At 38.1% G+C, this 12,573-nt stretch overlaps 1 protein-coding gene across 2 annotated transcripts in view; it reads left to right on the top strand.

The window, feature by feature from the left end:
• LOC113678970 (uncharacterized) overlaps positions 1-12,573 on the top strand; it is a 41,071-nt gene that overhangs the window by 26,145 nt on the left and 2,353 nt on the right. For both annotated transcript variants that reach the window (XM_089208934.1, XM_089208935.1), the window contains exons 7-26: positions 606-851; positions 1,073-1,339; positions 1,850-2,095; positions 2,657-2,923; positions 3,334-3,579; positions 4,267-4,527; positions 5,275-5,517; positions 5,654-5,914; positions 6,367-6,612; positions 7,269-7,400; positions 7,751-7,766; positions 8,435-8,474; positions 8,806-9,634; positions 9,770-9,880; positions 10,408-10,598; positions 11,325-11,447; positions 11,553-11,623; positions 11,720-11,760; positions 12,103-12,199; positions 12,452-12,551. In XM_089208934.1, coding sequence (XP_089065060.1) covers positions 606-851; positions 1,073-1,339; positions 1,850-2,095; positions 2,657-2,923; positions 3,334-3,579; positions 4,267-4,527; positions 5,275-5,517; positions 5,654-5,914; positions 6,367-6,612; positions 7,269-7,400; positions 7,751-7,766; positions 8,435-8,474; positions 8,806-9,634; positions 9,770-9,880; positions 10,408-10,598; positions 11,325-11,447; positions 11,553-11,623; positions 11,720-11,760; positions 12,103-12,199; positions 12,452-12,551 — 4,034 coding nt within the window. The remainder of the gene's footprint in view (positions 1-605; positions 852-1,072; positions 1,340-1,849; positions 2,096-2,656; positions 2,924-3,333; positions 3,580-4,266; positions 4,528-5,274; positions 5,518-5,653; positions 5,915-6,366; positions 6,613-7,268; positions 7,401-7,750; positions 7,767-8,434; positions 8,475-8,805; positions 9,635-9,769; positions 9,881-10,407; positions 10,599-11,324; positions 11,448-11,552; positions 11,624-11,719; positions 11,761-12,102; positions 12,200-12,451; positions 12,552-12,573) is intronic.

Genomic DNA, 12,573 nt, shown 5'->3' with positions numbered 1-12,573 from the left:
ATGGCATGTTACCGGAATATATAAGCGATTTGTTTGTCGTACGAAATAATGTGAAAAACTTAAGAGGCACCAACAAGCTTTTCGTCCCACCTAAGAATACTGCTACCTTTGGCTCTAATTCTACATCATTTATTGGTGCCAAAATGTGGAATTCCTCACCGGATGAACTTCGCTCAACGAAAATTCCTAAGGAATTTAAGAATGCTGTAAGAGAGCTACATTTTCAATATATAGTCTAACAAGATCTCACTGTTATAATTTTTAAGAGTTAAGATTGTTTACTTACTTAAAGTAATTATTAATCAGCCTCATTTACCCGAGTTACTTACTTACTTACTATACTTAATGTGGTTATTATGGACATGTGCACGCACAATGCTGTTGGGTCTCATTGTTCATCGCTAACGCTTTTAGGTTTCTATCATTTAGCCATCTAGTGTATAGGTGCATGATCTTAAATATCTTGATGTTTGTTGGTGGCAATTAAGTCGAAGGGAATTATGGGCACATTGTAGTTGGGAATGAAATGATGCAGGTGTTAAAGTACACAAGCTGGTCACTGGCTACTTTTAAAATTCTTCCACATCTTCCCTTTTCTTTTACAGTACCTTCCTCAATCACCCAAATAACACAAGATCAGAATATAACTGAAGGTCACAATGTGACTCTGTCATGCTACGTATCTGGATTCCCGGCACCAACAGTGTCTTGGATTAAGCCTGGTGGTCAGCGTCACGATGGACACATGTTGGAGGTTACACACATTAACAGGACTCGAGAAGGTGAATACAAATGTGAAGCCAGTAATGAGTGTGGCAATGCAACAAAAATGGCAACTATTAATGTGCAGTGTAAGTACATGCAAAAGTTATCCTTTGCTACATGCCTTGTCTTGTATTTCTTTGTCACAGTATATCGATTTGCTTCTCTGTAACTTTTTTGCTGGAGAGGCTTGTTTATTCGTAGCTTCAGCATCAGCCAGGTAAAGAGGGAGACTCCTTGGCTACTTTGTAAAATGTACCTTACAAAGGCCAATGGAATTTTATTTGTAAATTGTGTCTTTTGTCTTCAGACAAACCTGAGAATGTCCATGTAATGAGTTCTGCCATGAACGACAAAGCATGTACGGGAGAAGTCATAAGGTTTAACTGCTCAGCTAATGCTAAACCAGGAGTGAGGTCATACCAGCTATTTGAGAACGAAACTGCCATTTTAAACACAAGTGCCTCGGGGATATGGAGCAAGACTTTGGATAGTGGAGGAGTGTTTGTCTACAAATGTATGGCTAACAACTCTCTAGGATCAGAATACAGCATGAGTGTTACTGTCACCGTGAATGGTAAGCAAAATAGTCCAAGTTATGCTTGTTTGAGAACAATTTGAAAAACTGCATACGTAAAGACAGCATTTGCACAAGTGCGCAGACACTCGATTTTTAAAACGTTGACATTCCAAAAGCATGATCCATGAATGACCAGATTCAGCGGCTGTATGGGAAATGTTCGTTTAATAACATTCCATTATTCATGGAAAATCTCTGTTTATGATAATTTTTTTTCAGGAAAATGTGAAGGATACAATCATTTGCCACAAATGTAAATAAGGTTATCATGTACATTTTTACCCATAAAGCAGCTGGGTCTCATCGCTCATTGCTAAATTCTTCTAGGTGTCAACGTTTTTGCAGTCAGGTGTAAACGTACATAATCTTATGTTATTCGTAAAAGGCAATCGAGTTAGAGAGGAATACTTGCACATGTGTATCAGGAAAGCAGCGATGGTTGTGCTTAAGGCCACAAACTAGTGGTCGGCTGCTAATTGAACCTGTCCTCATTGTCAAATTTTGCAGAACCTTCTTCAATTATCCAAATAACGCAAGATCAGGGTGTAACTGAAGGTCGTAATGTGACTCTTATGTGTAAAGTATCGGGAATGCCTCCACCAATGGTGTCTTGGATGACACCTGATAGTCAACCTGTTAGTGGATACAACTTGGAGGTTACAAACATTAACAGAAGTCAAGTTGGAGAATACAAATGTGAAGCCCGTAATGAGTGTGGCGATGCAACAGAGACGGCAACCATTGATATTCAGTGTAAGTAAAAGTTATCTTTTCTTGCTATCACAGCAATTTACTTTTCTGACTTTTGTTTCTTGGACAGACTTGTTTATTTATAGCGTTCATGACTCAAAAGCATCACTGAAACATTTCTTTTTATTCCGATAAAAAGCTGAATTTTCATTTGCCGATGACCGTGAAACATGGAACTCATATGTTAATTGTAGGCACAGTATAAGCCTGAATCAAGGATCTTTCCAAGAGGCTATTACACCATGGTGGTGACATAGATAAATATATATTGCAACCTGTTAAGGAACAATTGGGTAAATTGATAAGGAACTTTGGGCTATGTAAGCCACCATAAGCTAAACTAATGGGCAGAGCCCTTTTAAACTGGCTCAAAGGTTTATTTGCTTATCAAAATTTAGCTACCTAAAGATTTATCGTAAAACTGTGTTACAGCGATGAAAGAAATGTCAGGCAGCATTCCATCAACCATGGCAAGAAGAAGACACCTTGGTTGTAAAATATGTACATGTAGCTTATGGGATCAGTGAAATGTTGTTTATTAATTGTCTCTTTCTTCTATCCTAGACAAACCAGAGAATGTCCAGTTAATGAGTTCTGCCGTGGAAAACAAAGCATGTACAAGAGAAGTCATCAGCTTTAACTGTTCAGCTAATGCTAATCCAGGAGTGACGTTATACCAGCTGTTTGAGAACGAAACTGCCATTTTAAACACAAGTGCCTCGGGGATGTGGAGCAAGACTTTGGAAAGTGAAGGTGTGTTTGTCTACAAATGTGTGGCCAACAACTCTCTAGGAACAGAATACAGCATGAGTGTTACTGTCACCGTAAATGGTAAGGAAATTAGTCCAACTTATGCTTGTTTAAACCATTTGATATAAACAAAGATATAAGGTTACGGGGCACGTTCATGAGTGTACACGTTCTCATTTGAAGACAAACGTTGGCACTTAAGAGGATGATCCATGACTGATGAGACTAAATAGCTTTATGGGAAACGTTTGCACAGTTGCATCTCATCATAATATGCAGGTTAATATAAGCCTTTTCTATCAGAAAAGCGTAGATGGCTTCTATCATTTACCACGTGTAATTTTATGTAGTTCTTATGACATGTGCACGCATAATGGTGTTGGATATTATCGTTCATCGCTAACGCTTTTTATGTGTCAACCGGTCAGCAAACTTTGTGTTTGCTACCTAGATATATTAGCGTTTCCTTCATCTCTTCCATTTAATGACAGTGCCTGCGTCTATACAGTCAATACAAAACGTAACAATAACCAAAGGAAACAGCATTACTTTGCCGTGTAAAGCAGCAGGGATTCCTCCACCTATGGTCTCTTGGGTCAAAGTCAGCAGTGGCCTGCGGGTTTATTCAAATTTGTTGGCGGTTACAAATGCTAGCTGGAATGAAGCAGGAGAATATAGATGTGAAGTTAGTAATGAGTGTGGCAATGCATCAAAGACAATAACAATCGACTTGCAATGTAAGTTAAAATGATAAGGTATGACCTTGACTGAAACAAATTCAGACAAAGTTTTTCAGAGTATGCTGAATCTGCATACTTCAACATAACATGGGTAGAAAAACCCCAAATATACGTATGTACGTATGCCAAAAACCTAGGATGAGGCCTGGTGACGTAGGACCACCATAATAGTATAAATACCCTTTATTCTTAATACTGGTCTTGTCGAATGGATTATGAGAAAATTAGAAATACATTATGTTATCTAATTTATATTAACGACTCACTTAGGGCCTCTTTGTGTGGAGGTAAGGGACCCCAGGCAGGTGATGTAACCGGCCTGTCCTTATAATCTGTTAGGTTACCTTGATCACATTTGCATGATTAGTGGGGTAACCCACCTCAGCGGATTGCCTGCTCTGCTGAGTAGGTTAACATTGTCAGCCGGGGTCGCAATTTGCCATGTGAGTAACCCGCCCAGCTGGAGTTGCCTTCATGTTGTATCATTGCAAGCGCACCAGCAACCTCACCCCTAGATCCCAGGGTTGTAAGATTGAAGATAAACGCGGGCTTTTTTTTGCAACCACGGCTAGGGTGGTTATCTCACCTACTTGGGGTCTACCACCTTCATGTAAAACAAGCCCTGAAGGTATCTGTAGAGTTTCCTTTCAACGCCATAGCAATTTTTTTGTGTTGTTTCCATAGACTCTCCTGTAAATGTTCAGTTGTCGGCAAGTAAGTCCATTGTCTGTGAGAATGAGACCATAATCTTTAAATGCTCATCCCATGGAAATCCAGCTGTAGATGGCTATGCATTGTATGAAAATGACACTCTCGTAAATGATGTTAGCAGCTCTGGTGTATGGAAGAGAAAGATGCTCAGATGGGGAAGGTTTGTTTATCAATGTGTGGCCAAGAACGCCATAAGTACTGGCAACAGCACGGAACTTGTTGTTATTGTTAACTGTAAGTAATGGATACTAGGTCTAGGCTTTAAAGAAACCGTTTTTTAACTTAGGTTTTGGAGGCACGTTAGATCAGGGAGTTTGCCTGACGGTGTTTAGATTTACAGACTAATGGACGCAGGAAAGCTTAATTTATCCGATTGTCTAAAAACACAAAATGTGTTCAAAGGCGACCATGGTATTGAAGCTTGTTCTTTATTAACAAAATTGAAATAATTTTTTTCGTCAAAACATTTAAGGCCACAAAGGTCCGGCGTCATGCCATGCTTTTTTCTCAGCAAAGGTCAAACATTTGTTAAAGGATGGTAATTTAATGGCTTACTTTGGTGAATGCTGATTATAAAGACCCAATTTAGTTATGTTTGTTGCGCTGGACCTCTGGCCTTACTACTAACCACTGCATTATCTCGTCCGATCACAGCCACCTCCCTCAAGTGTAACAAATTTGTAAATTTATTCTATTTGTTTTTTTAATTAAAAGTCATCGTAATAAAACTATTATGCTAATGAGGCCAAAAAATTCCAAAAATCCTCCACATGGAAGTCTCTGTAAGGCCCAGAGGAACACTCAAGGACTTCACTTCCCTAAAACTAAAACAGCTATAGGCCTCTCTACATTTTTATATGCCGCGAGAAAGGAATGTAATGACCTTTCTTAGAGCCCCACACCTGAGAAATTTTAGAACTAAATGTTCTCAATTCTTTGTAAGGCGCAACAGGAATGACTTTCATGATTGTTTCGTAACAGTTCATTCGCGTATACTACCTATACAAGACAAAACAGTCCTTGAAGGAGGAAATGTCACCCTGTTGTGCCAAGCAGTAGCTGTACCTCCATCAGTGGTAACTTGGATCTACCCTGGTGGTCAGCGTATTAAAACAAGAACGTTAGCAATCAGAAACATTAGCAGAAGTGATATAGGAAGATACAGTTGTGAATCCAATAATGTGTGCGGCAATGATTCCCTGACATTAACCATAGTGGTGCAATGTAAGTTTTGTACAATCACTGTTTATTTACTTGAGTTACCCTGTTGAAGATTTCGCCACTAATGATTGCTTCTTTTCTTGGAAAATCATGTAGGAATTCTGAATGTTGATTATTGGCTTCTGATTTGCTTTTTAAGATGGACCAGAAAGTGTTCAGCTAGAGGCGAGTAGGGTGGGAGTATGCAAAGATGATATTGTACAGTTTGATTGCTCAGCTGACAGTATACCCGCGGTGCATTCCTACCAACTGTTCGAGAATGGCTCCCTTGTGGATTACGTCAGCAGTTCTGGAGTATGGAGGAGAAGAATGTCAAGTGAGGGAGTGTTTAGATACACATGTGCGATGAACAATGGTATAAGGACGGGCTTAAGCGCCGGCGTACATGTTTTAGTTTATGGTAAGTGGTAATGTTGGCCATCAGTCATGCTATAATGAGAGAAGTAGGAAGGATATCAATTTAACCCTATTGTTAGAACTGGTACAGACATAAGAGATTTCTATACTACTTTGTTGCCTTTTCTGTATTTTTTTTCGACAATTTTTTTCGAAGAGTACAAAATGAACACGAGAAGATATTGCAAAACATGAGCTGGGGAGTTTACTGATGCAATAAACGACAAGTTTTTGACCAATTGGTGCGCTCCTTGCATCTCATTTATTTCCTAATTCATAACAGAATGATCATTAGTATGCAAATTTAACTAAAGTCATGTTAATGGAGAGCAGTAATATATTTATTTATGTATCATTAACCAAGCTTCGACGGTCTGCATGAGTGAATCCTGACCTTCCGTTAAGTTTGTAAAATTCTTTATGGGACAATAAACATTTCTTCTTCTTCATTAACAGTGAATTCATCCATTGAAGAAATGCAGGATAATACGTTAATCGAAGGGAGCTCTTTCAACCTGTCATGCCAAGCAGCTCGGGTCCCTGCACCAACTGTCGTTTGGATTAAGGACAGCAGTGGTCAAAAAACTAATGGCAATGTACTTTTTTTCTCAAAAATCAGCATCAAGGACGCCGGAAAATATACCTGTGAGGCGAATAATCCATGTGGTAATGCATCAGGAAAAACCACCATTAATGTCAAAGGTACGATGTAATATATATTTTTATACAACCCCGTCATCCTAGTTAATAGGGCGGCAACCTGCAACAAAGTGGAGGAACGCAGAATATTTATAGAGCTTTATTGTTTAAGCGGTAAAAATTTCACTTTTTGAAACACCTACTCTAACACTTTGGTGAGTGTATGTAACGGTATGGGCCAGATCGTATTCGTATATTACGATTGATTGCACAAGGAATACAGTATAAGTTTCTTAAGTAAAAGGCAAAATGCTTTGCAACGAAAAACATCAACGAAGTCAACCCGTGAAAGCGGCTGTTAGAGAACAGCTGCCTGAGGGAAAGTGACCTCAGAAACAGCTAAATTATTTAACAATTGGTTCATGCTTAGCGAGGCATGGATGTACGTGGGGGGTTTGTGGAGCCCCAGAGGAGCGTAAACGTTGCTTTAAGCTCAGATTATTGCTCGCTAAATTTTCAATTTTCACTCATACTTAAATATAATTACAGCTTAAAGTATGAACTATAGCTAATTGTAGTAATTATTTTCTTCTCCCGACACTTAGACTCACTTAGTTTTTTGTGATGAACTGGTCAACTTCTAGATTATTTAACAAACGGGCTGATGATATGCGTGCTTTGCTACTGGTTCAATGAATCTCGAATTTACTCCTAATTAGTTCCTGTTCCTAGTCCTGTTCCATCTGAACCAACGAAAGTTAATAAAGATGCTATTTATGGCTCAGTTATTGGAGTACTTGCCTTGGTGTTTGGAGTTTTTATAATTTTCAAATCTTGGAGACACTTGAAACGTAAGTAGAAATGATAATTTTAATTGAACATACCTACTGTTAGAGGTTCTCAGAAGGGATGCGCACTCGTCCGAACTAATTTAAATTCAAAGGAAAGAAACCCAAAAAGGGGGGAAGAGCTAGGCAAATGTGCATCTTGGAAAAAAATTTAGATCTCCTCACAAAGTGGTTCTTTTGAATTTATGTTGACACCTATAATTTCTAAGAACATAGATTGCAAGTGATTATTTACATGCATAATTGTCCATTAACATCAGGCATACGAATAGAATAAGAAAATTATTAGCATCATTTGATAGGTACATCCAATCTTTGACTTATTTTTCGATTTCTTTTCTTGAAATTTTCAGGTCAAAAGAGAGATCGGTAAGATAAAGTTACTTAAGTTAAATATCTGGCTAGTAAATAAAAAGTAGAGAACGTATAAACATCTATCTGTTGAATGACCCTGGGGTGGGGTTTGCAAGCTTGTACTCTTACACCAGTGGAGGTTATTCCTGAATACCCCAAAAAGTCGGGAAGTGGTCAACAGTAAGCAGATAATTATCAGCCTCGTTAGATGGCCTTGAAGGAGTTTTTGCAGGCATGTAGGTCTTGTAATAATGACGTTGGCTCCAAAATACACCCAAAATTTGCAGTGATCAACAGAGAGCAGATCATTTATATATATAATAATACATTTTTATAGTGTATATACTTGCTTAGATTAGCAATAACATACCCGCTGTCTTACAAGATTGACAGTAAGGCTTGTGACCTGCCACAGCTCAGCTCGTGGGTAAAAATTATACGGTTGGAAGGTGGTTTTGATTCCTAAGCAGGGGGCTGGAGAGGGCTTACCAACACGCGCCTGCTTTTAACTTTGAAACTTTTAGTAAGGCATTTGTGGCATTGTTACTTTTTGAAGAAACGAAATTTCGTCTTGTTCCCGGTTGAGCAAACTGGTAAGATTCTTTGTTAGTCAGTTTTGACTTTAAGAAAAGATCATATAAATTGTTTAGAACTGCTGTTTCCAATGTCTGATTTTCTTTCAGGCGACATGCGGTCCATCGGGAACAAATTCGGCCTCAAATTGTAAGTAAGAAAATCAGCCAAAATGTTTTCAGCTGAATTCTACGCGTATTGACATGGAGTAGAAACCTACAATTTTTTTAAAAATTTTAGCCGTTGTACTGATGTTAAGTGAATACCAGAAGAGTGAAATAATAGAAATGCACTACAATAAAGGTTTGCATGGTAGGCCATCAATCACTGAAACGGGGAAATATTGCTGCATTCTGCAGGTCTATTATGTTCCTGGCTAATACTGATCGTTTTAGCTACTTATGAAAGATCCTCTCGGTACTAATCCACAAACGAATTTATGACAACGATTATTAAAATAGCGATATATATTTAATTACAGAACGAGACACTTGAACCCGAAAACAGCGATGATAATGATGTCCTGCATCGTGACTCAGGACCTCACACGCCCTCAAGTAAAATAAGATCAGAGGAAAGGGAACACGCAGAACCAACGCAGAATAATTTAGAAATGAACGCATATGCACCACTTAATCCGGAAACCCGCTCATGGGAAGTGGAAAGAGAAAATGAAACCATTGAGAGGAACATTGGAGGTAGTGCGTTCGGTCAAGTCGCTCAGGAAACGGCGACTAACTTGCTAGGTAGAGAGGGAAGAATGAACAGCGATGATAAAGATGTCTTGCATCGTGACTCAGGACCTCTCATACCCTTGAGTGAAATAAGATTAGAGGAAAGGGAACACGCAGAACCAACGCAGAATAATTCGGAAATGAACGAATACGCACCACTTAATCCGGCAACCCGCTCATGGGAAGTAGAAAGGGAAAATGCAATCATTGAGAAGAACATTGGAGGTGGTGCGATCGGTCAAGTCGCTCAGAAAACAGAGACTAACTTGCCAGGGAGAGAGAGAAGAATAAACAGCAATGATAAAGATGTCTTGCATCATGACTCAGGACCACTAATGCCCTTGAGTGAAATAAGATCAGAGGAAAGGGAACACGCAGAACTAACGCAGAATAATTTAGAAATGAATGAATATGCACCACTTAATCCGGCAACCCGCTCATGGGAAGTAGAAAGAGAAAATGTAATCATTGAGAAGGTCATTGGAGGTGGTGCGTTCGGTCAAGTCGCTCGAGGAACAGCAACAAATTTGCCAGGAAGAGAGGGAAGAATAACGGTGGCCATAAAAATGCTACATGGTATTTTACTTGCATAAAATTCTTTTAGTTCTCTAAACTCATGCACGTTTTCTCATAGATTTAAACACACATAACATTTCTGAAATGCTTGCTTAATTTTATGGCGTTTTTTTTCTCTTGCATAAAAAAATCTAGGTAACGGTACAGTTATAGAAAAAAACGATTTGTTGTCAGAGCTCGAAGTTCTGAAGAAACTCAAACCTCATCCTCACGTTATCAAACTGCTGGGATGCGTCACTGTATCAGGTAAATAAAATCACGAAACAGTGACATTACACAAAATCTTAGATCCAACTGATAGCATACGAAAAAAAAAATTATTCAAATGTTTAACCTTAAAATGCTCTTTTATCTTTGAAATCATCTTAATGCCATGCCCACCATTTTTGCAGATTCATTTAACATTAATATAGTATGATGCCGGAGCTTTAACGTTGCCCACCGTTTTCTTGCTCTTTCGATACGCATAGGTTATCTCAACGGCATAGATCTTTGCTGAGGATGATACACATGAGCCTTGCTACGAGCCCGCTGCTATTCCATTTTTATCTAAGTGCGGAGGGTATCGAAGCAGACTGATTTGTTTTCTTTTTCCGTTCCCAATGACATCTGTGTTTCTTTATAGGCATCTTATTAACAATTTGTTTTTCTTTTAACTTAGCTGATTAGTATTGTCTGATACGGATGAATATCATTCATTTTAAACGGGAATCCTTTTGTTTTAGGACTAGTTTATCGTATTATATGACAGCTTTGTTTTTAATCTTTTACAGATCCTTTGCTTGTAATTATCGAACATATTCCTTATGGAGATCTTTTGGGTTATTTAAAGAAGAGCCGAAATATCGACGATGATTACTACAGCGACCCAGATGTTAAGCCACAGACGAGTTTGACTTCTCTGCAATTGATGAAGTTTTCTTGGCAAGTAGCTGATGGCATGAAATATTTGTCGTCTAAGAAGGTAATCTTCTTTAAAAAAGAAAAAAGGCAACCAATTATGTCGAATTCTTTTCTTACCTAAGAAACCATGTCATCTTTATTCCACCAGTAATAAGTACATTGATAATTTTATTGCTCTCTAAAAGCTCAAAAACAAGCCGAACCGTTCAAACATTTCTTTGCCTCCGTCATTCAAAAACAGCTCAATAACTTGAGTACTCACGCTCTAACAGGCGAAGTTATTGCTGTGTGGGGTTCTCCAATACTGCGCTTACCTCAAACACATACACAAAAGGGCTGAACGTAACAGTTATGCGGGTGGGTGGCTAGCTTATTCATATGGCGTGTGAAGTATATTTCATGGTAAATTATATTGAGTTATACTGATGTGTAGTTTAACATAGCGATGATTCAATTCAAGAAAGTAAGATTTGGTTCAAAATTGCTTGATTTGTTGCATTTACGTGTAGCGAAAATGTCATGTACGACATCTTCCGGTCATATTTATCCCGGAATTATGATATAAAAAATTGGAAGTTATAGTATCTCGATGAAAATTGATCTTACCACTTGAGAAAGTTAAAAAAAGTAAACAATCAATGAAAAAAGACAGGTTTCGAACGTGTTAAAAAAAGAAATAATAACAATAAAAAATACTCCGCTTTATTGCACATTTGCGGAACCTAACTCTGGGATAGATTTCAAGGGTGAAATAACGATTAGTTATTCTTTTCATTATGTTTGAAAGATTATCCACCGCGACCTTGCAGCCCGCAATGTCTTAGTTGGTGAGCGAGAGAAATGTAAAGTAACTGACTTTGGAATGGCTCGAGATGTTGGCCTGGAAGGTGCCTACCAATGGAAAACAGAGGTATCTGGAAATCTAATTTCATAGACATACTCAAAATGATTTTACAACCTTGCTCTTCGACATTATTTGCTCACAATTTTTTTTGTAATTTGCTACGAATTAAAGCGAAGAGTGCCGATGAAATGGACGGCTTTTGAAGCACTCCAGCTTGGACGATATACCACGAAAAGTGATGTGTAAGTAGTAAACTGTCTCATAAACCTATCAAAGCCTGATTCTGGCAAGAAATATAACATCTTTTGTATGCGTTTCACTTGTTTCCTCTAATTCAGGTGGAGTTTTGGAATTGTGCTTTACGAAATCTTCACGATAGGTATGTGAGTTTGCTCGAAATGAAATCGCTCTTGGTCATCCCTCTAAGATTAAAGTTTAAAAAAATTGAATTATAAAGTTTTCTTTTGTAAACTGTCGCTGAGTCGCTAATAGATTTCCTTTTAAGTTTTTACGAAGAGAGAAGATAGAGGTTAAGTTCTTACATTCGCTGATGGAATGTAAGAACTTGACTTCTCTTTAATTCCCAACCTGACGTGTATTGTCCAAGTCAAGAACATGAATGGCCAAAGTCGTAAACACCTCGTTTTAAACTACAAGATCGTCACTTTAGAAGTTAAGAAAAATGATCGAATCAAGTTAATGTTTAACTTCTTCACTTAAGGTGGCTCGCCTTATCCATCTCTTAATTGGCAAGAGGTGTTACAACGACTTCGACAGGGCTACAGAATGCCAAAACCACGACACGTGGATAATGCTTTGTAAGTACCTGGTTATGAATTTGGAATCTCCTGATTATTCAAATTATTGTTCATCCCTTGAGTTATCCACGTAGTTTTATTTATTTGTTTTATCACTCTTCATGATCGATAAACTTTCAACAGTGAAAAAAAAAAGATAAAATAAAATATTCCTTTACAATAGATCATCAACAGCAAAGAAAGATATTTAAAATATAATGAAGTAAATCGAGAACCTTTCAAGCTCATGAGACCTTTAATTCTAATTTGTAGGTACAAAATCATGCAAGACTGCTGGCGAGAGAATCCCGATGATCGTCCAACCTTTGAGAAACTTAGGAAAGATTTGAAGGAAATGGAAAACCAACATCAGGTGAAAGAAAAGCAAACGAAAC

The sequence above is a fragment of the Pocillopora damicornis genome, chromosome 6, assembly GCF_964200805.1.
Source record: "Pocillopora damicornis chromosome 6, jaPocDami1.2, whole genome shotgun sequence".
Taxonomy (NCBI): domain Eukaryota; kingdom Metazoa; phylum Cnidaria; class Anthozoa; order Scleractinia; family Pocilloporidae; genus Pocillopora; species Pocillopora damicornis.
The sequence above is the reverse complement of the archived record's forward strand: the minus strand, read 5'-3'. Positions and strand labels throughout refer to the sequence as shown.